At 36.2% G+C, this 19,994-nt stretch overlaps 1 protein-coding gene across 1 annotated transcript; it reads left to right on the top strand.

The window, feature by feature from the left end:
- Positions 1–3,400: 3,400 nt before the first annotated feature.
- Positions 3,401–18,558, top strand: LOC105328106 (uncharacterized). The gene is made up of 4 exons (XM_066081935.1): positions 3,401–3,851; positions 16,261–16,440; positions 16,792–16,980; positions 18,192–18,558. Exons 1-4 carry the CDS (start codon positions 3,581–3,583, stop codon positions 18,299–18,301), a joined length of 750 nt encoding a protein of 249 aa, XP_065938007.1. The 5' UTR covers positions 3,401–3,580; the 3' UTR covers positions 18,302–18,558.
- The last annotated feature ends 1,436 nt before the right edge of the window (positions 18,559–19,994 follow it).

Raw genomic sequence — 19,994 nt, 5'->3', positions numbered from 1 at the left:
TCTGGCAAGTAAAATATCAAAATCGTTAAAAAAAAGCCAGGAAAACTTCAGATATTATGAACTATTAGTATATGTATGTATGAATATGATTGAAACCAAAACAAAAAGGAGAAGAAGAAGATAAAAAAAAAAAGGTGGGGTGTGTGTAGCATTGCAAAATAATAAATTATTACTGTGAAGTCATAAAAAAGCGACAACTCTACATAAACAACCAACCTACTTCAGATTTCTTAAAGTGCTATCAAATCAAATTTAATTTCAACTCGCTAATTTTATTTCTCAAAAACAAGTTATAAACAATTTTAATTTAAACTTTTGATATTGCATGTCAGTGGAATTTTTGTTATTTCTTTTTTTTTTAGAAACATAGTTGAGTTATGAGTATAACCCGATCGGACTAATTCATGTGGTCAGTTCATCAGAATAAATCAATATATCCGGGTGTTTTCGTAGAGTTGGGGGACTGTGTCGTAATGGGAGCCTTCCTCAATAATGACTGGTGGGATAATAAAATGTTATTGTTGTGACTTATTCGTATACCGTGGTTTGTTTACAATAGAGATTCGCTGTTTGAAAATAAAATCCTCGAAGACCGATGTCCATACCCATGTGACAGTTGTGTCAACAAATCTGATTGGCGGATAAACAGCTAAGAGCTACTATGTGTTATAAAAGCCGTTTTCCGAATAAACTAATTTGTCGTGAATTTATACAGGTCTTTACTTAAAGATGACAAATGTATTGAAGTTTAAGATTTACAAATGTATATATTTTTAGTATATTGGAAGTTATCTGTTTGGGTTTGACCTTGCTGGACACTTTAAAAAAATTGTTTACAAAACATAGTGTATAGGGAAAATAATCTATTCTGGTTATGACCTGACCAGAAATCATGATATCCACATCTATAAACATGTAGGCTATTTACATTCGCACGCTAATGTGATGCTTTCAAATTTTAAATTAAAACCAGAAACAAAACATCAACAAAAATAAAATTTTACGTCCGTCAACAAGAATAAAATTTTACGTCCGTTTTTCTTTTTGCGTTTTCCTTCAAATGTTTTTCTAATTAATTGATTTCGTAAAAATTATGTTGTTTCCTGTTTTCAAATTTTTATTTATTTATTTTAAATTTTTGAAAATATTAAGATTGAAATGTTTCTTAAAAAACATGGACACAAAAAAATGCATGTATTTGTCTCATAATTTCCTCTGAAGCCATGTTTTTATTTTATTTTTTTATTTTTTACAATACATGATCATTAAAATGTCACCGTATCATCCGAACATTGACCATAATGCCAAGTTTCATCGACAACTGTCAATAACTCGGAGTGGCGTTAAATGACACTTATATTTAATTATCAATTTTCAGTAGTACAATATGGGGAATACCAGAAGGCATAATCCAATTACAAGGCCGTATTAATAAATCAATCATTTCTCTCTTCCCTGAAACATGATCCGGTTTTTCCTCGCACAGAAAGCGTCGTAATTCTATTACGTCGGCGCGTTATGGCCGAACTATACCGCCCTCCGATCACCATGATGTACTTGTGTCATATTTGAATTTAAGTGTATCAAATATGGCTTATCAAAGCAAAAAAAAAACCAAAAAAAAAAACTGTTACGATGACTTTAACAGATCAATGAAATGCAGTAACCTGCAATTACGGCAAATTATCCCCCCCCCTCTCTCTCTCTCTCTCTCTCTCTCTCTCTCTCTCTCTCTCTCATAGTAACTTTTCAGTGATAGTTAAGTTATATTTCAGTGACTGTTTGGTTACTTCTCAGTGACTGTTAAATCATATATCAGTGCCTATACATTCAGTCATATTTTCGTTTCAGTTTCCAGTCAGAAATCTTAAACTGAAGTGACAATGCATTTCCCTCTTTCCTTCTTCTAATTGCGTTTTTATCAGAGCTTAAGTATCAGTGACCCTTCTAACGACCCATCTATCAAGTATCTACATGTATGCAGTCTTATTAATTTCCTTGTTTTCTGGTGATACTGAATAACTTTTTTGCATGTGGTAATTTGTTTTATTAAAGGATCTTTAAAATATCCATATTAATGAATATTCACAAAAGAAAAAAAGACATTTGATATCTGATGCAAATTAGTAGGTCCGAACATTTTTTAAGGATAATAATCGATGCAAATCGTTTCCAATTTCCTATAATATGTAAATCTGTATCAACTGTCTCTGTTTCCCCTTCCAACCATCTGCTCGTAGTTTTGAAAGCTGAGTTAGTACTGAGTTAGACAAAGAATAAAAGGTGTTTTGAAAGAGGAAAGAAAGAAAGACAAAAAATAAAATCAATACCGATACACCATTTTAAGATTTGTATCTCGTGATGTAGTTAGCTACATCTATAAGTCTCCAGTCGCCAATCGATCGATGTCAACCTATTACAGTTTTGAATGCGTATGCATGAATCAATATTCTTTATGGATGAATGTTTTCTAGATGCGCTTATAATACACCGGAGTGAAGCTTTGAGGGGGAAAAGCCCTGCCTGAATGTGGCAAGCAACCCTCTAGCCACAGTGACATCTGTCGCACACATAAAAGAGAATCCGTATTTTATTTTTTCTTCATACGCTTAATTATAAAAACCACTGCACGTGGTTTCAGGATCGGAAAAGTATCCTCTACAGCTGTTCATAAGAGCGAAAGACACCTTTCATGTATGAATTAATAAAAGGGGTTACATCACATCTTTCTGAATGAATGATTAACCACAGTTCGTTGAGTTGCTTCTGAAGATAATGCTGTCCTACCGAAGTCGTTATATACAAAATTCAACTGGCTATAAGTAACTAGATACTAGACAGTGCGACAAATAAAGGGAGAATCGACCATTACAATTATTTGTTGTTATTGGGGTTGAGGGACCCGGGGATCGTTTGAAAACCGGTACCCTGGGTCGCTGTTGGACATCTGGCCCTTGGTGACGCAATTAAGACCACGTTAACGAGTTTTTGGGGGGCGGGGCTACACCTCGGTAAAGGTGTCGGGTCTATAATTACCTGGTGTTCGTCACACGGGGACACATTATTGGGTAAACGTGCAATGTACCTTGAGGTGACTGTGTGTGCATATATTTATCTACATCAGTGAAACTGTGGTACGTTTCGTATATATATGTAAATCTTCTCTCATCCCGTCAACCTTTTGGATAATTACATAATTTTCGCTAGGAGACATAGTTTTTCAGCTGGTGTTTTTGCCTATTTTACAATAGTTTATATACAGAGTGCAGCAAAACTCTCAGGATTTCTCCACAGTCTTTCAACACGTAAATATATTCATATTTATATATCTATATACATCATCCCTGTCTGCCTATTGTTGTTTGGGTATGAGTCGTTGAAACGGCTAGTGCGCAGGCAGTTGAGAGAGGGAAAGAGAGAGAGGGTGCCATACGCATTGTGTTGTCTTCAGCCAGAGCGACAGCACGCGATCGAAAGAGCAGACGACTTTTAAAACTTCGGTGGAAAAACGCGCGTGGTGGTTTTTTTCTTCAAAAAAAAATAATTGTTAGAATCTTTGATTTATTCAGCTATAGTGAACATGGCAGTCGGATTTTACGGATACTTATTTTGTGTTCTGTGTGTCAGTGATCTGCTCAATGTGGCGAGCGCGGTGTGCCAATACATGAAGCAGGATATTGCTTTTAAAGTAGTGAAATCGGACGTAGTTTTGTCTGGGAGGGTCAATGGAATTACGGACGGAGATAGTAAATATTTTCCAGGAATTCCAGGAGCAAAGACCATTGAAATGAGCATAGAGTGTATCTACAAGGGCCCCAGTATGAATAGCGCTGTCAAAATATATGGAGTCGGTGAGTTTAATAATATTTTATCATTTAAATTCAGACTATCGCACCTGTTACAATGTATCATTTTTTTTTCAAACCCAGTTTACTGCATATTGTTTAAATGACATCGAAAACAGGGGTTATCTGACCTGGGTTGGGTTTTTTTTATTTATCAAGTGTGGGGTTTACACACCGATTCAAAGTCATTTTCGAAAGCATTCATTCATTTCTTTTTTATATTCTCAAAACCTGAATTTTTATTTCTGCCTCGATAGCCACGCTACTACCGTGAAATAGACTTTACATGTCATATAAGACTTTAATAAACCTTTTGACAAGACAATTTGGTTCGGTATACAGTCGATATCAAGCCGATAAGGATTTAAGAGATAAAGCTTATCCGAGTTTTGTCAATAGCAGATAACGAGACGAAGGCCTAACGACACTCTAGTTTGATATAAAAATATGCGACAAAACAGCCTGTCAGAAAATTAGTAGTTCATTCATGAATGACCTGTTTTCTACTAGTCATTGTTATAATTTATGAGGCATGTCAAACTAGACTATGCTTGGAATTCCATTTCTGTTCACATTTGTGTGAGGGGAGCCTGTCCCAGACAAGTGGCCTGAACCCCTACACCCCCTCCCCCCCCCCCCCCCCCCCACCTTCTGCGAAATCACCAATTCCGTAGTAGTCCATACTTCTTATAGTTTTGTTTTCCTATCGGGAGAAAAATCAGGCGATGATGGGAAAAGATGTTAACTGATCGTAAAACTTACGGATTTGGTGACAAGTTACAATATACCCTGTGGGAATCTGGTAATAAATTATACAGTGGCCGAGCCTATAGCTTCCCGGCTTGTGGCTTTTGACACGCTCCCTTGGCCATCGGTTTCTTGCCCTCTGGATAGGGACAGGACATCGCGTATACAAACTGAAATTATGTGATTAATTTATAGATGTCACTTTAAAGTCATTAAATCTCGAATAGACACCACATACGGAACCTTCTTTGGAATAGAGAAGTGCAAAACATTGTTCTGGGAAATCAACTAAACCAGGACGACACGACAAGTTCAATCCAGCGTGGTGTATTTAAATCATTAAATCAAACACATGTTACATATTTGTGTGTTTTACCATTTTATCGAGAATATATGGCAATGGGCAATGACCAATGTAAATCCGGAACAAAAATATTACTCTCTTTGAGACCGAATTCTTTGGGCACACTCGGTTTTTTTTGTCATTGTTGATTGAGACCGGTTTTTTTTAACGCACTCGATTTAATGTCGTGGCTCAAAAAAAAGGTGACCGCCACTGTGGGGTTTTCGCAGTTTCACGGTTTGGGTCTTTGATGGGGACACTCCTCAATAGGCTACTTGTAACGATGGAACAACCGCCCGTGGAGTTCCGGCAAATTACCACCGCTGCTCGCCGGCTCAAACTGATAACTCTCAGCATCACCTCTTTAACTATCTAAAGAGTTAATTTGTAAGAAACATGAAAATTGCGATAAAGTTGAATGGATAGTTTTGATCTGTATTATTACACACACACACACACACACACACACACTCTCTCTCTCTCTCTCTCTCTCTCTCTCTCTCTCTCAATGTAACTCATGGAAACAGTTCTGAAAAAAAACCCGAATTAGATCAGCCCAACTTTTAGAGATATGAAAAAAATACTGTGACATTTGACCCAAATTCTTGAAATAGTTTAAGGAGAATGTCTGCGTAGAGAACTCGTACCCAGTCCTCGCGCGGTTTCGCCCCTCCTTTCAGATAATTAAGCTTTAATGATGAACTGATCATGAATTCTCAATTAAATTGAAATTTTTCCGCTTCGAAAATTCCGACACTGTGTGGAAAATTGATGCGTGACATTTGACAATTGCTTCTAAATAACACATTAGAATAGGATATCATTTCCATGACCTACTTTTTGGGCGGTTGGTTGAAAATGGAGTCTCGTAACGTATGAGATTCCCATTGTTCGGGGGTTTACTTGTTCATTAGAATTTCACTGTAGCATGAAGTACAACTATATAGAAAGGATATTTAGTAACTATGACTATGGAGAAAGCTGCTGGAATTTAAGATATTTAAATCAGGGATATTTCTTTTTAAATTCAGATCTTATTCGCTCTCCATAGGGATTCTGATAACATCATTCATGTTTCTTCGTAAATCTTTCAACTCTTTATTGCAAAAAAAGTTTTTCCCACTACACAGAGATGACAGGGAAAATACGTTGTTGTTTTGAAAGTTCTCAGTTGCTCTCTCTCTCTCTCTCTCTCTCTCTCTCTCTCTCTCTCTCTCTCTCTCTCTCTCTCTCTCCATAGCATTACGTAAAACCTTGCAAGCACATGCAGTCAGCATGACAATAACGAGAACTTAGAATATTTTTTGGAGGTTGTTTTCACCGAAAAGCAAAATTGCTGTTCATGTCAGATGCAAGAGATATGCCGCCGATGAAGCGTTCTAAATGCGCTAACATTATGTACGAACACAGAAAAGAAAATTACTCGACAATCCTTTACGCCGGATATCTACATCAGAACGGTTGTCGCAAAATGGGTCTATATAGCATCAGCATAAATGTTATCCCGTTTAATTAGCATAATAACCACTGTGTGCCACATGCATTTTATAAACTAAGACATATCGTTATTTTATCTTCATACCAAATCTACTGTCTACTTCTTTTGCACATATCATGCATACAATATGTGTCGTGTATTAGGTGTAGCGTTTCATAGGCTTGGAAGAGTCGGTCGCTTTAATTGTCAAGTTACAGACCGACCCTCAATAACTAGGACAGATGTCATCGGAAAACTACCATTACAACGTCAGTCGTAGTCGGAATCCATTTTATCTAGAGGACCTTTCCGATGAATAGAGAGTCGGAAGATGCCCAGAATTATGACTTTTGAACGGCTCTTTGGTCGATAGATCGGTGCCAGTAATGATAATTACAAGCGATGAATCACTTTGTGAAAATCAAGCGATATAAGTGCACCAATGATTCAGACAAAAGCAAATTAATAAAAGTTTCACTCTTTGTTTGCTATGCACAGTATTGGGCCGTCACCTGCCGAAATGATTAGCCAACGAAAAAGCTTGTTTGATATTCAGGCAGATTGGCCTCTCAGGCCCTCCGGGCATTTTGTCAATTAACTCGCAATGATTGCATTTAGACGTGGCGTACAAGATTTTAATGATGTCCTGACACGTGTTAATGCTTGTTGCGTCATGACGTAATGAAAGATACTTCTCTCCCCGTTTTTGATCTTGATTCATGGAGTTTGGAATCTGTATGAGGAGGCCTTTTTTTATGAAAATTCGTTTATCGTGTTAGTGTGAATTCCCTATTTTAAGTATTTTTTTGTTATTAAAGGGAAAGGGTATTCAGTTATAAATGTAGTCATTTTGTGGTGTTCCATATTTTTGGCATATTTGTTACTTGTGTAGTCATTTTAAGGTCGAGGTCAAAATCACAAGGTCACAGATCGAAGGGTCATCTGATTGGTATTTTATCAAACGATACCTAATTCTTGCCATTACTTCCCGAATGTCTTTGAGGCTTCGATGTATTGTTTTGCCCACATTTCGGCGGGGTTGACTTAGAGGTCATCTCCACAGATTATCCTCCGCTCCAAGTTCCTTCTCTGGGATAGCAGACATCAGTCATCGCTATTTTGCATTGGTTCGACCATCTAGATGCATCTGTAAGCTGCACCTGAAGCTAATAAATACATTACAGTTCTGATCTATCTCGACCATGATTGACATTCCTCGATCATTCACCAAAGAAACAATAGCCAATCTGCATCATATATACTTGCTTCTTACTTGCTGTTCGTTCGATGAGAGACATTTTCCTGCTGACCGAATTTCCATTTTTTTTTTGGATCATGCGAAAACCTTTCGTCGTAAGACTTGATTAGCTAATTAACAAATAACAGGGATATAGCATCATATGCATTAGCTGAACATAAACCTGAGAGACAAATGTATATCACTCTTGTTGTTTTTAGTTTTAAGAAGGTTGAATCAGAGAGAATATATGTATGAAAAAGTAGAAAAAAAATATAAACGTGTCTGCTATATAAGAGCGCATAATTTATATGAGTCGCTTTCATCTTCGTTGGCATTAACAAATACAAAGTAAGTTTATCAAGGGCAAAATAATCGGTTTCAGTAAATTTTCTACGATATACCTTGAATTCTTTACAACAACAGATTGTAAAAAAAAATTTACTTTAGCAAAAGTTTTGCTTGAGTGAGCGGGTGTCGTGCAAAAATTGTTTCGGTTTTTGCAGCACCTCCTGATGGGATGGTGCTCCTTTATAGCTTTGACGATGATACTTGATTAATAACCTGTATCGTCCCAAATGGTTACTATGGAAACGAAATTAATTTTGCGTTGATTAAAGAGAGAAAATAAAATGGACAATTTGCAGACTTTCTCCGCATATCTTCGGAAAGTTTTCTTGCATGTGGTGCAGTCATGAAAATGTCAAGCGCTATTGAAACCTGGATCTGCAACGAATGAAAGTCGCTGAATTCCCAGTCAAGTTTATCGGAGAGGAGAAATGCATTTAATATATTTTATCGTGGGGAGAAAATATGATAAAAGACATTGACGATTAACCACAACTATGTACACCTAGAATGCTACAAATCTCAGTGAATCATTTTCTAAATGAGAACCACGTTCCGGAATAATGGGTAGAATCATTTTGTTATTAGCATGCAGAGAATTTGTAGAATTTTGGGTTGGTTTTTTTTTTCGAAGTAATTCTTACGACTGACTTTTCGCTAATGTCTACATCAATTATCCAAGAGAGCTTTTTGTTTAATTTAAAGGCTAAACAGGTTAAAAAATGGCTGGGTCCATTTTTATGTAAATCTTCTGGGGATCATCTATTATTTATGCAGAATAGAGCCCTCAGTTGCTTTGCAACATTAACAATATCGTTCTCCTATTTATTGACTATCGCAGCAAGCAACGCATTATGTGTTTGAGAACATAAATCCACCCAGTAAAAAAAAAAGGGTTGACCTTCCTCTAGTTCTCTGAAATTTAATACCGTACACCGAATGTTTCGGAGGAAAATTGTAGAAGATAGATTATAATAAAATTCCTCAGCCACAAACTTAATATGCGAACTGAATTTATGATAATTACACAAAATTTATCATGCGTTTCACACCCCGGCCCCGACTCGAACAAAGTATCATTTGTGTACAATAGATTCATCCGTTCCCTTCTTCTCTGACAAAAATTATGTTGCGACCCCTTTCACTTTTGTTTGTTTATTAAAATCTTAGGTAATGGTTTCTTTCAATTATCTTATTGAAAAGGGGGGGGGTGTAACATGAGCATAAGGATGTTTAGTTTGCACTTTGCTGACATCTCACGAAATCGGGCAACGCCATTACGAATTGTGGTCACTTGTTGGTGAAATATTGACAAAACAGATGTTGGCAACGCTTTGAAGCAAAATGGTTTATGTCAAAACACTTGAAAATCTCTCGTTCATTTTACGTGATGTGTTGACATAAAAACAAAATAAAAATTTCAGTCATGTTTAAGGAAGGGAGGGGAAGGGAAGCAAGATTCTTTCTCATCTGATCTAGAACCATTTTAACAGGAGCTTGAAGTAACAAACAGCAATTAATGTGACGTAGGCATGTCGATTTCATTGCGAGCTATTCAGCCATGGCTCTTCGAAATCAACAAGATTTGTCTGGCTTTAGAGCCAGCGTCCTTTTTAACTTGTTTTGACGCAAGAAATAGATTGTCATGTCTTAATGAAAGTACAAGGCCTTGTTAAAATGGTTCTATATGCATGTACTTCTATTGACTGAACTCGATTGAGTGCCCGTAAAATGAACAGCTGAGATAGACTGGCGATTACCGAGTCATAATCGTCTTGTTGGATGAAAGGTCTACAGAGTGATAATACCTATTGTCTAATGTTTGCTCAAGATAAGATATTTGTTTCTAAATCTTTGTATCAACAAATACTGTCGTCTGCTTCGAAGTACAATATGGCCGCCAGGAGCAGCCTTTTTCACTATAATCCATCTAAAAGACTGGAAAGAGATGAAGATTACACAGGGTTTTTGTCTATTCATGGTATTGTGATGCACAAACTGCATTGTACTGGGCTTGAAATTGTCTGTCTGGTTAATCAGTTAAAAGTATATTGAACTCTGTGTATAAACTGTTGCAGTATATAGGTACATAATTTGTTTCCTTGATATCACGTTATTTCTGCTTATCATATTTCTTTTTTTTTATGAGAGAGAGAGAGAGAGAGAGACGGGGGATGTTCTGGACCTCCGCGACTGAAATCTATTTTAAATAGTCTATTTGAGCGTTTTATCTCGTGTTATGCTAAAACATCTTTGAAATATCAGCAGACATGGTGTATAATTGTCGAATAATAGCCCCAGTGTTCCGAAAGTTGATAAAAATCATTCACCTTTTCAGTTAAAAAAACCCTGACGTTTCCCCTCGTCAATTACTTGCAAGGCAATCGTAGTAGAGTCAAGTCAAGGCACCATTGAAATCTAGCGTCGCGTGCTCTGTTTTGGTTTCGGGTCTGATCATAATCAAATTTCTTGTCTACTGGGAAAGATATCTTTAAAAAAAATAATAATAAAACCCTGTCACTTGTGTACTTATCAGAGAGTTAATTTTATACCTGGATGACATTGCAAGAGATTGAAATCAAGAGATTTACATGTAAATTGTTTATGTGGACAGGTTTGGTCGCTGAATACTAGTGGTGTATCATTTTGTTCCCCAACTTGACTCGCTGAGCATGGGAAACTAGCCAATGAATATATTGCCTACTCGCCTTTCACACCCCTTCACTGTTATTAGCAAGAGAAATGACCACTATGTATGCATAATTTAATTACACCGGTTAATAATATACTGAACCAAATGGCAGCAGAAAAGAGCAACGGAATCCCTAACGAATTGGGGAAATGATGCTGAAGAAAAAAATGGCTGCATATTTCGTGCATGGGCATAAGTTATCCCCCCCCCCCCCATCACCATCGCCCATGTCTCGGAAACGTCACCTGGGATATTTTAGTCAAAAATATTTTGCCAATGGGTTCTGCAAACTCGAACATTTGTGGTGTACCGTCTGAAATACCAAGAAAAAAATGCCATATGAGAAAAGCAGATAAAAGGACCTATAGGGCGAGGGATGTGGAGAGAGACGGGGGTTATAATAAAGGAAGAGATTTGGCTCGCTTTATGCTGCATGTCTACAAAATGACAACAGCGTTGTTCTGCCATTACTCAGGCTGCGCGGTCCTTGAAAGTGATGGCGAGCAGTGCGCGGGATAATTGCTTACATACATGCAGAACTAACAGTTATTGCGCCCATCCCCTCCTCCCCTCTGACAAATGCACGGATTGTTGAGGGATGCGCTCAGCCACGTGAAAATAATATTGCGCATCTTCTTTCTTTTGAAGCGAATTTGTAGTGAGCGGTAGTTTTCATTAACGAGCAAGGATTATGTAAAACAAAAATGTTGAGTTAAGTTTTTCTTGGCGTTTTTCATCTGCAAAGCGAATTTTCTGCTCTTTTTACTACGGGTTGATGAGTAATTTCACTTTTTAACAAAGTAGTTTATATGACATTTGCTTGTTATGCAATCTCTTAAGAGTCCCTCTTACTGCCTGTCCCTCTGAATGACATATATCTCTCTTATCTTTTTTTTTCTCCATCAACAGTTGAAAAAGTGAAAGTCTTAAATTTATAAAGTTTGTAAAACATTGATAGTGTTGAAAACACACCGTTGTAAATGGTTGAACGTGTAAGTATTAACGCGATTGGTGATTTTTTTTTCTACACGAAAGTAGGAATAGGGCATGACTTATTTATGAGAAGAGGAAAAATCACGACCCCCCCCTCCCCCCCCCCCCGACCCCTCCCATTTTTCTATATGCAACATTGGGCGGGGGTTTCCGACGAAGGACAATAGGACATCTGGTATGTCAAACAGAATCTCCCTTTGTTCATCTGAACAACAAAACCGGACAAGCCTCTGTTCTAGGAGCAATCTAATCGTCCTTGATTTACGATGACAAGATCAAATAATTCAGAGATGGGGTCGTTTCTCTCTTGATATCAATTTTCCGGAAGAGCAGCAAAGACTTCCATTTATCCTTCAGTCATCGCCAACTATAATCTGTCCCGTTTGGACCATATATTGGAAAAAATCCCGGCAAAGAAGGGCGAACAAATCTGTGGATAAAATTGTCGGTTTACACGTTGAACGGTATGAACCATTAAGTTGGAGGAGTTCAGTTTCCATAAAAACCCATTTATTTTATAGCTTTTGTACCATTCGAAGAAATGAAGATCATAATTAATTTTGCAGTTGCCTGTTGAAGTTTTAAGTGATTTTAACAAGTTGCATATATTTGCTATGAAAACAAATGCACGAAGTCTCAAGTTCGCAAGAGCTTGCATCTGCTCACTTAGTTGCTATATAAATGTTACAATTTGGATCACGCTGCTTTCATAACCATCGATCAAACCCATTTCAAGACGACCCAAATATTCTAGTTTATTAGGCACTTAACCCGGGAGATGAAATGTAACAGAATGGAGGAAGATTAAAAACTCGTTACTTTATTTGTAGCCACCTTGTAAGATTTAGAATGGGCGAGAATTTCATTGATTCACGCTGTTTTCAAAATGCTTTCCCATCTGTGCTTCCCTTTCTCTCTCTCTCTCTCTCTCTCTCTCTCTCTCGTTTTAAAAGATTTTAGCTCTCTCTCTCTCTCTCTCTCTCTCTCTCTCTCTCTCTCTCTCTCTCTCTCTTCGTCGTTCGATTATTTAGAAGATTATAATATTCTCAATTACGGAGTATATTAACAGAGTCTGAGGGATAATAGATCTATGTCGTCATGTAGATCAAAACATGAAGCGTGGGAGGAGGAACAAAGGATTAATTAGGAAACCCAAGGACACGTTGCAAATTCCTTCAATAGTTGGCTCGTTTACTAGTTATCGTCTCTCTTCAATGACTCATGAATCAGTAATTTACGACAATAGAAAGAAAAAAGATAAAAAAATTAAAATAAAAAATCATGCATCATCATTGTTTTTTGCGCCATTTTCATAAGCGTCAAACTCTGTAAATAGGATCGATGCGCAGTAAAAGCAAAAAATAAAATAAAATACAGCATCTCATTTTTTTCCGGTTCCTGTATTTTAATTGATTTACCATTCCGAGATTTTGTGCAACATTTCATATTGAGGTCAGTTCTACAGTTGCAGGCGGCCTCTATTTGCATATTTTATCCGGGTTTTTTTCATTAGTTTAATGGCACGCGTCACATCTAAGCCAGCAAGTTCAAACTGAATATCGTGGAGATTGAAGGGTAAATCAAGCATGCGCATTCATTACCTAACATAAGATGACGGTGACGCTTTCTCGTTACTCCATTAAGTCTTTCGTTCTTGGATTCTATTTGTAGTAACAAGTTAGCTCGTTCTGTGAAGTTTTCCTTTTTTAAATGGCCAATCAAGGGAAATATAATGACATTGTTGACACTGGTTTTCTCTCAATATGTAAAAATATCATTGATTTGCATTTGCTTTTAATGGAAAGATTTAAAAATCGATTGCATTCCGAATACATAATGTATTATGCATTTGCATTATTTATGAGTTTGAGGGGTTTTCCGTTCAGATTTTTTTTTTCTGTATATTAGGATATAAATGACTTTCAAATGATACATTGAAAAAAAATTCTTATGAAATGATGACCTTAAAGTTTCTAATGTTTCGAAAATAAAACACATCTATTCAGACCCCCCCCCCCCCCCCCCCCCCCGCCGCCGCCCCCCCCCCCCTTCATCAAGTACAGTACCATACAACATCGATATAAACTTGTCCTATTTTTTCTAACGAGATCTAGCTGGACTGGGAACAATTGAACCAGACAGGAGGCCATTATTATGGATATTACCCGTGAGGCCAATTCAGCAATGCCTTCGCTTCGGTACCACTCAAATAACAGACTAATTTAGTAGATTAACTACTCCATTCTCTGATATTCTCGCGAGATCTCGTGGGAATACAATACAAGATTGGTTGCATACACCATGTATACATACATTGTAACCTTTACAGAATTGTATCCTTGCTCAAACAGCAAAAAATATTGAAACATGTTATGATTTTTTTCATTCGCAATAGTCTGATAATCTTGACATCTCTCTCTCTCTCTCTCTCTCTCTCTCTCTCTCTCTCTCATCATCATCATCATCATCATATATTATTATCCTTTTGAACGATATCAGCATGTTTGGATGGAATTAAATTTCTAATTAAATTTCCTTTTAGAAAATGGCTTCAAAGAAAACCCAACCTAAAAAAAAAAAACACCATATCTTGCTATTATTGGAATAAACCGAATTGACGCTTGACGCGTACGTTGCATAACATTGTTTATGAAAAAGAAATACCAATAAACTAACCAGAAAGCTGTTGATTCTATTCATCGACCGCGTTGATGTCAAATCTTATTAGAATTAGTGATCTGCAGTCAAGTGCATTTAAACTCAGTTGCTGTCTGGTGTTATATTTGATCGTCAGAAAAGTACGTTTTGTACCCCGGGGACACAAGAAAACGCTGAACATGATCACAGATCGCTAATGCTGAAGTCTTGGAGGACATTTCCTGCGCAATTCTCTTAGATCCTTGTTTGTTATTTCTGGAATGTCTCAGCAAAAGTCGGCGTGCACATGGAATGTGCAAGATCTTCTGGATTATAATCAAGTACCAGAGTTAAGACTTTATTTTACGAAGTCGTTTCCGTACGGATAGAAAAATTCCGGCCACCCCCCCCCCCCCTTCCAATTCTCCAAACATCATCTCTACTTTATTTAACGGCGATTATGTAGTCAATTCTGCTTTAATTGTTTCTTCTTTTTTTTTCATAACAAGCTAGCGCCATGTTCGAAACTGTTACTTTTCTTGGCATGTTATAAAAGTTAAATGTAACCGAATCTTCGTAGTATCAATATAATGCTGGTATTATGGTAATCAAAATATATATCGTCCCTCTTCTTTACATCATATATATACATGCACATGTAAAACTTACGGACAAAATATTGCCATGCGATTTCAGAAATATCGTCTGCTTACAAAAATTAATCATGATTTTGACCCCAAAAAAAATCGTATGCATTGCACTAATTATTAATAGTAGACTAAAATTCTAACCGTTTATAAAATGCCACAATGTTTTATATTTCATATGAAAAGCGTGGGTAGAGGGGAAATTTATCATCGTCATCCAAATAGCGCCCCTATCAGCGCAATTTTTCATCAATTAGTTTGACTTTTATTCCCGTGCCATTTCTGCATTGTATTTGGTTGAGGAACTTTTTCGTTAATTAGAGATATCACCATTGATTTATAGAGATATTCGTTCCAATAAATTCTCACATAAGATAAAATAGGCACATCTGCAGTCCAGATGAAAGTTTCTTCGATATTTCCTGATATCGCGCCATCGATCAGTTTCGTCCGGAAGTTTTAACAATCAGTGTCGTATGAACTCTTGTCAGCAAAGTGCATCTGTCACCTCGAATTGTTCCGGATTGGTTGTACTGATTCAGCGCAATACACGTGTTACTGATTAATATACACAAGATGCGGTTGGGCTTTTAGTTATGAGTGCATAAAATTAATGTCTGCCTGCATCTCGACTTCAAATCTCCTCGGAGTTCGTATATAACTTGAGAGGAAATATATGTCTTTTAAAACTCATCTGTTTAACATCATCATAAGTTTGCTTTGATCAGTATAGGTAGACAATACACATTCTCTAATTACCTAGCATAGCTCGGACAGAAATTAGGGAGTTGATGTACAACAGGCTTTCCGAATTATCTCTGATGACAGTTACCGAGCCAAAACAATAGCCGAGTAGGAGATAACGAAAACCAACATGGTTTACATTGGGTGGGGCTCGGCGAATTATGCTGATATATCGACGAAAAGGTCAGCTATTAGATCTCGCGTCTTCCCTTAAGGGTCGTCCAGTAGAGAATAGGTTGGCATGCCCCGGACGTACATGAGTTCTTATACAACTCGCGAAGAATAGAGGTTTTTTTTTATACCTATTATATACAAAAGAATAAGCGGTCATATTATAATCTTTTGTATAAAAACCATGATTCTATAAAAATCCCCTCTCTCTCTCTAGATATTGTGTCTCATTCACTTCTCTCTCTCTCTCTCTCTCTCTCTCTCTCTCTCTCTCTCTCTCTCTCTCTCTCTCTCTCCAAACCCAATTCAATGAACGGGGAAAATCGTGAAATGTTTAATCAGTGCTTTATTTTGAATGGTTTGTTTTGTATTTTTCCAGGTATTTTTGAGGACGCAGCGGGAAAATGTCACAACACGACTGTAGAAAAGGACAAGGAAGCCATCGTCTATTTAGAAAAAAAATCGAATGGCGACCTTTTGATGAAGTATGTAAATGATCCGATTTTCTTCCAAGACGAGCTGACCATATGTGGACAAGATCCACCAAAACTCGTGTCCGGTAGGATAATTTAAAAACATATCCGAAACTTTTAAATATTTATTAAGGATGAATAATCTTTTGACCAAATTTTTCTTATTGTTTTTAATTTCGATATTTTTTATGAAAGAGATTTTTTGTTTCTCATCTAGTATTTTGGGCATAATATTGATATATGGAGAAATTTTAAAATTCAAGGTCTACTCTTCTAAGTTGTCTATACTAGTATACATGTATGTTATGTTGATAACATAAAGCAGATTTGCTTCTAGCTTTAAGTACACAGCTAGGTGAGCGATGTGGCCCCTGGGCATCTTGTTTTCCATATCTTTGGAACGTAAGAGTGACTCCTTTTTTTTCCCCTTCGATTAGACCACGCGGAGCCTGACTATGTCGACGAAATCTGTCCCTGGAACGGGGACGACTGTGTGGTGTATAGGACCACTCTAGCACCCACTACAACCAAAGCTCCGACGCCTAAACCGGAACCATCACCGGAACCCAATCCAGAACCGACAGCAGAACCAGAAAAGCAAACCACAATCAAATACGTAATCAATTGTAAGTCTAGAGAAATCTGCTTTTGACTCCAACTTTAGAACACCATTTAAAAAAAAATTAAATTAGAACCCTTGCGCGGATCCAAAATTTTTTTTCTCCAGAAGGGGTCCGAGGCCTAAATTCGGTAATTTTACAAGGTCTGTCAAATCTCCCGCACTCAAAAATTTAGATGAAAAATGTCTTAATTATTAAGTCTAAAGAAATCTTGCATTTAAAGGTATGTATATAATTAAATTTTGTATTCTGTGATAGTGATATATAAACAAAGATACATATTTATAATACCAATTTTGTTTCATCTCTTTGGTTTCTAAAAATTACAACATCGATACCATCCCATATCAAATCGGTGTCAGCGCTACTGATATTATAAAGCATAATAAAAATATATTATTGGTCGTTACCTAGTGGGTTATAAAATGATTTTCTAAAAAAACCAAATCCTATAAAAATAAAGAACAAAAGAAGTATAATTAATGCTTAACTTATTAAGGATGTACAAGCGCAAGGATTTAAATAAAAAAAGATCACCCCATATGCGTGATTCGAACACCCTCTGAACAAAGGGAGAGTGTCTGCACACTGCACTACGAAGGCACATTAAACATGTGGTGAATTATTTTTATAGTTGGAGAATCGCTAGTTAATTAATTAAGAAGATTTTGTAACAAACACAATTTTACATGACACCCCGAACCTCCTCTGGATCCGCCCATGGAACCCTTTAATAAGAACCGCAGGGACCTTTGATCTACTACTGTATGCCAAACTAATCAAAATTAGACTTGTAAATCCGCTCCTCTACGATACGCTATATACAAGTTCAGTGGAGTGATTGGAATTGAGCGGATCTAAGATCTAATTTTAATTAAATTGTAATGAATACATATGAATTATTTAGATTTTCTTCGAATATTAAGCAGTTCAGGCATCGCCTTCACCAAAATAAATATTTTAGTCACTTGATTCAGTCCTAAACTCGGTAACTCGAAAAGTGCATACAATTCAAGGCTACAACATTTGGGGCCTTTGGTTGTGAGTCTGTTATAAAAGTTCAAATGTATAAGTAACGATATTTTTCTCTGATATTACTCACTTTTTTTATGAATATGACGTCATTATCGATTAATACATTTATTTATGATAAAGGCAAGAAAAGAGACGTTTAATTAAAAACTTGAATAATTCTTTTTGTTTTGTTCTATTTTTAGCTGTCAAACCTCAGAGCAAGGACGGGGACGAAAACAATAGTGCAGCGAGTTTGACCTCCATGACCTTTCTTTTAGCCATCTCTTCAATTGTAGCATATTTAGTACTTTGAACATAACAAGCATAGCGTTTTAAACAATTATAGTCTTCATGACACATAGAATTTTTATAAAAAAAAAAGAAAAAAAGTATGTATCTTTTAAGCAAGTTTTTATTTAAAATTGTTTAACTGCAGATCGGTATAAATCCAGTCATTCCAGTTTTGAATGGTACTTGTATTTGTGAAATCGACAAAGGTTAAAAAAAAAGTCAGATTTGATTACTTCCATGAGAACTACCTCTTGTGTTGCGCGATCATGTTGATAGAGAGAAAGAAAGTCTTCCCGATTATAGAATGGGCAAAGGGAGGTAACTCTAGATATTAATAGGTCGAATGAACCTGAGAATTAGAAAATTATTGTTTTTACATGTAAGCTGTTTTGTACAAAAGGCAGCTGTGTTACAGAGAGTGATTTTCAATTTTTCATTGAAACAATGTTAGACAGACGGCTAACTATTTTGACAGACTATGAGTATTTTGTATGATTGTATAACTGGAATTTTCTCCTTCGCCTACTAGATTAATATTTTATCATTCAGTACCCAATCATACATGTAGTTACGTGTATGTCATGGATTTTTTTTCTCAGTAAAATAGATATTGAAATTATAATAAAATATAAAAAATATATTTCAAGATACAGTGTAGTATTAAAGTATGGTTTGCAATATTTTAAACAAATTTCAATAAGCCATTAATGATAGCCTAACATACACCTAAACATATACCGAGATTTTTGTGCCTATGTCACATTTTTTTTTCATCAATACATACAAGCAGGGTTATCCCATAATTCGGCAATGTTACGCAAATATTGTAATACCCAAGACAATCCGAACAATCGTGCAATTCGGAAGGTCTTGGGCACCTTTGTCAGGAGAATAACTATACGGAAATATTGCATAATCATGTCAGAATATATATATGTATAAAAAAAATATTGGCCTTTCTTGCAATATCTCTGTTTTTTCGTCTATTTCATGGCAGCCTCTCTCTCTGTTTGTATTATGTCGTAACAAATATGACGTGGCTACATTTGCGACATGCATGTTTTACATTTTATTTATGTATACATGTATCTATTTAATATACATATAGCCTTTCTAGTAAAATTTTCGTAAGCAATTTTTCTCGCCATTCCATGTATACTCAGAAAAGTGTTCGTTATTCCGAGAATTTTTGGGAATTGATATATTCTATCTGAAGCAGTCCCTTATATTAATATCTTCCGAATCTCAGCTGAATATTTGTCACGTTTTAATTATGCTTTGGCCCTTTATTCCGTGAAGGCGAAGCTAATTAAGTAGTATGTTTCATATTCCAATCTGAAAATACTTATCTTCGCCCGAACAATAGCAACTTTTGATAGCAATAGCAAATAAACAATTATTGTAGTTTATTAAGCTTCAACTTTTAAAAAAATGTTTTCTTTGGAATCTTTAGTTCGTTAGGTAGTCAGTTATATTAATGGAGTATTTTATTTCCATATGCCCACAATCAAAATGCTTTCAGTTGTGCAATTTTCATCGTAGTACCGTAGATATTGAAAAAGAATTTATCTTAACAAAACATTTTCGATGTAGAAATTTTTTTACTGATTTTTTTTCGTTGTTTTTTCTGTTGAAGATATCAAAGATTGTTGCTGTAGAATTAGATTTACATGTTAGTCTATATTTAATTGGTTTGATAACCAGTTAGTGGAGTT

This window comes from Magallana gigas, chromosome 4 (assembly GCF_963853765.1).
Source record: "Magallana gigas chromosome 4, xbMagGiga1.1, whole genome shotgun sequence".
NCBI lineage: Eukaryota > Metazoa > Mollusca > Bivalvia > Ostreida > Ostreidae > Magallana > Magallana gigas.
This window is presented reverse-complemented; position numbering and strand designations above follow the sequence as displayed.

Coding starts and splice junctions, on each gene's coding strand:
- LOC105328106 (XM_066081935.1), top strand. CDS start 3,581: ATGGCAGTCGGATTTTACGGATACTTATTTTGTGTTCTGTGTGTCAGT. Junction 16,441..16,791: donor TCCACCAAAACTCGTGTCCG/GTAGGATAATTT, acceptor CCCTTCGATTAG/ACCACGCGGAGCCTGACTAT. Junction 16,981..18,191: donor AATCAAATACGTAATCAATT/GTAAGTCTAGAG, acceptor TTCTATTTTTAG/CTGTCAAACCTCAGAGCAAG.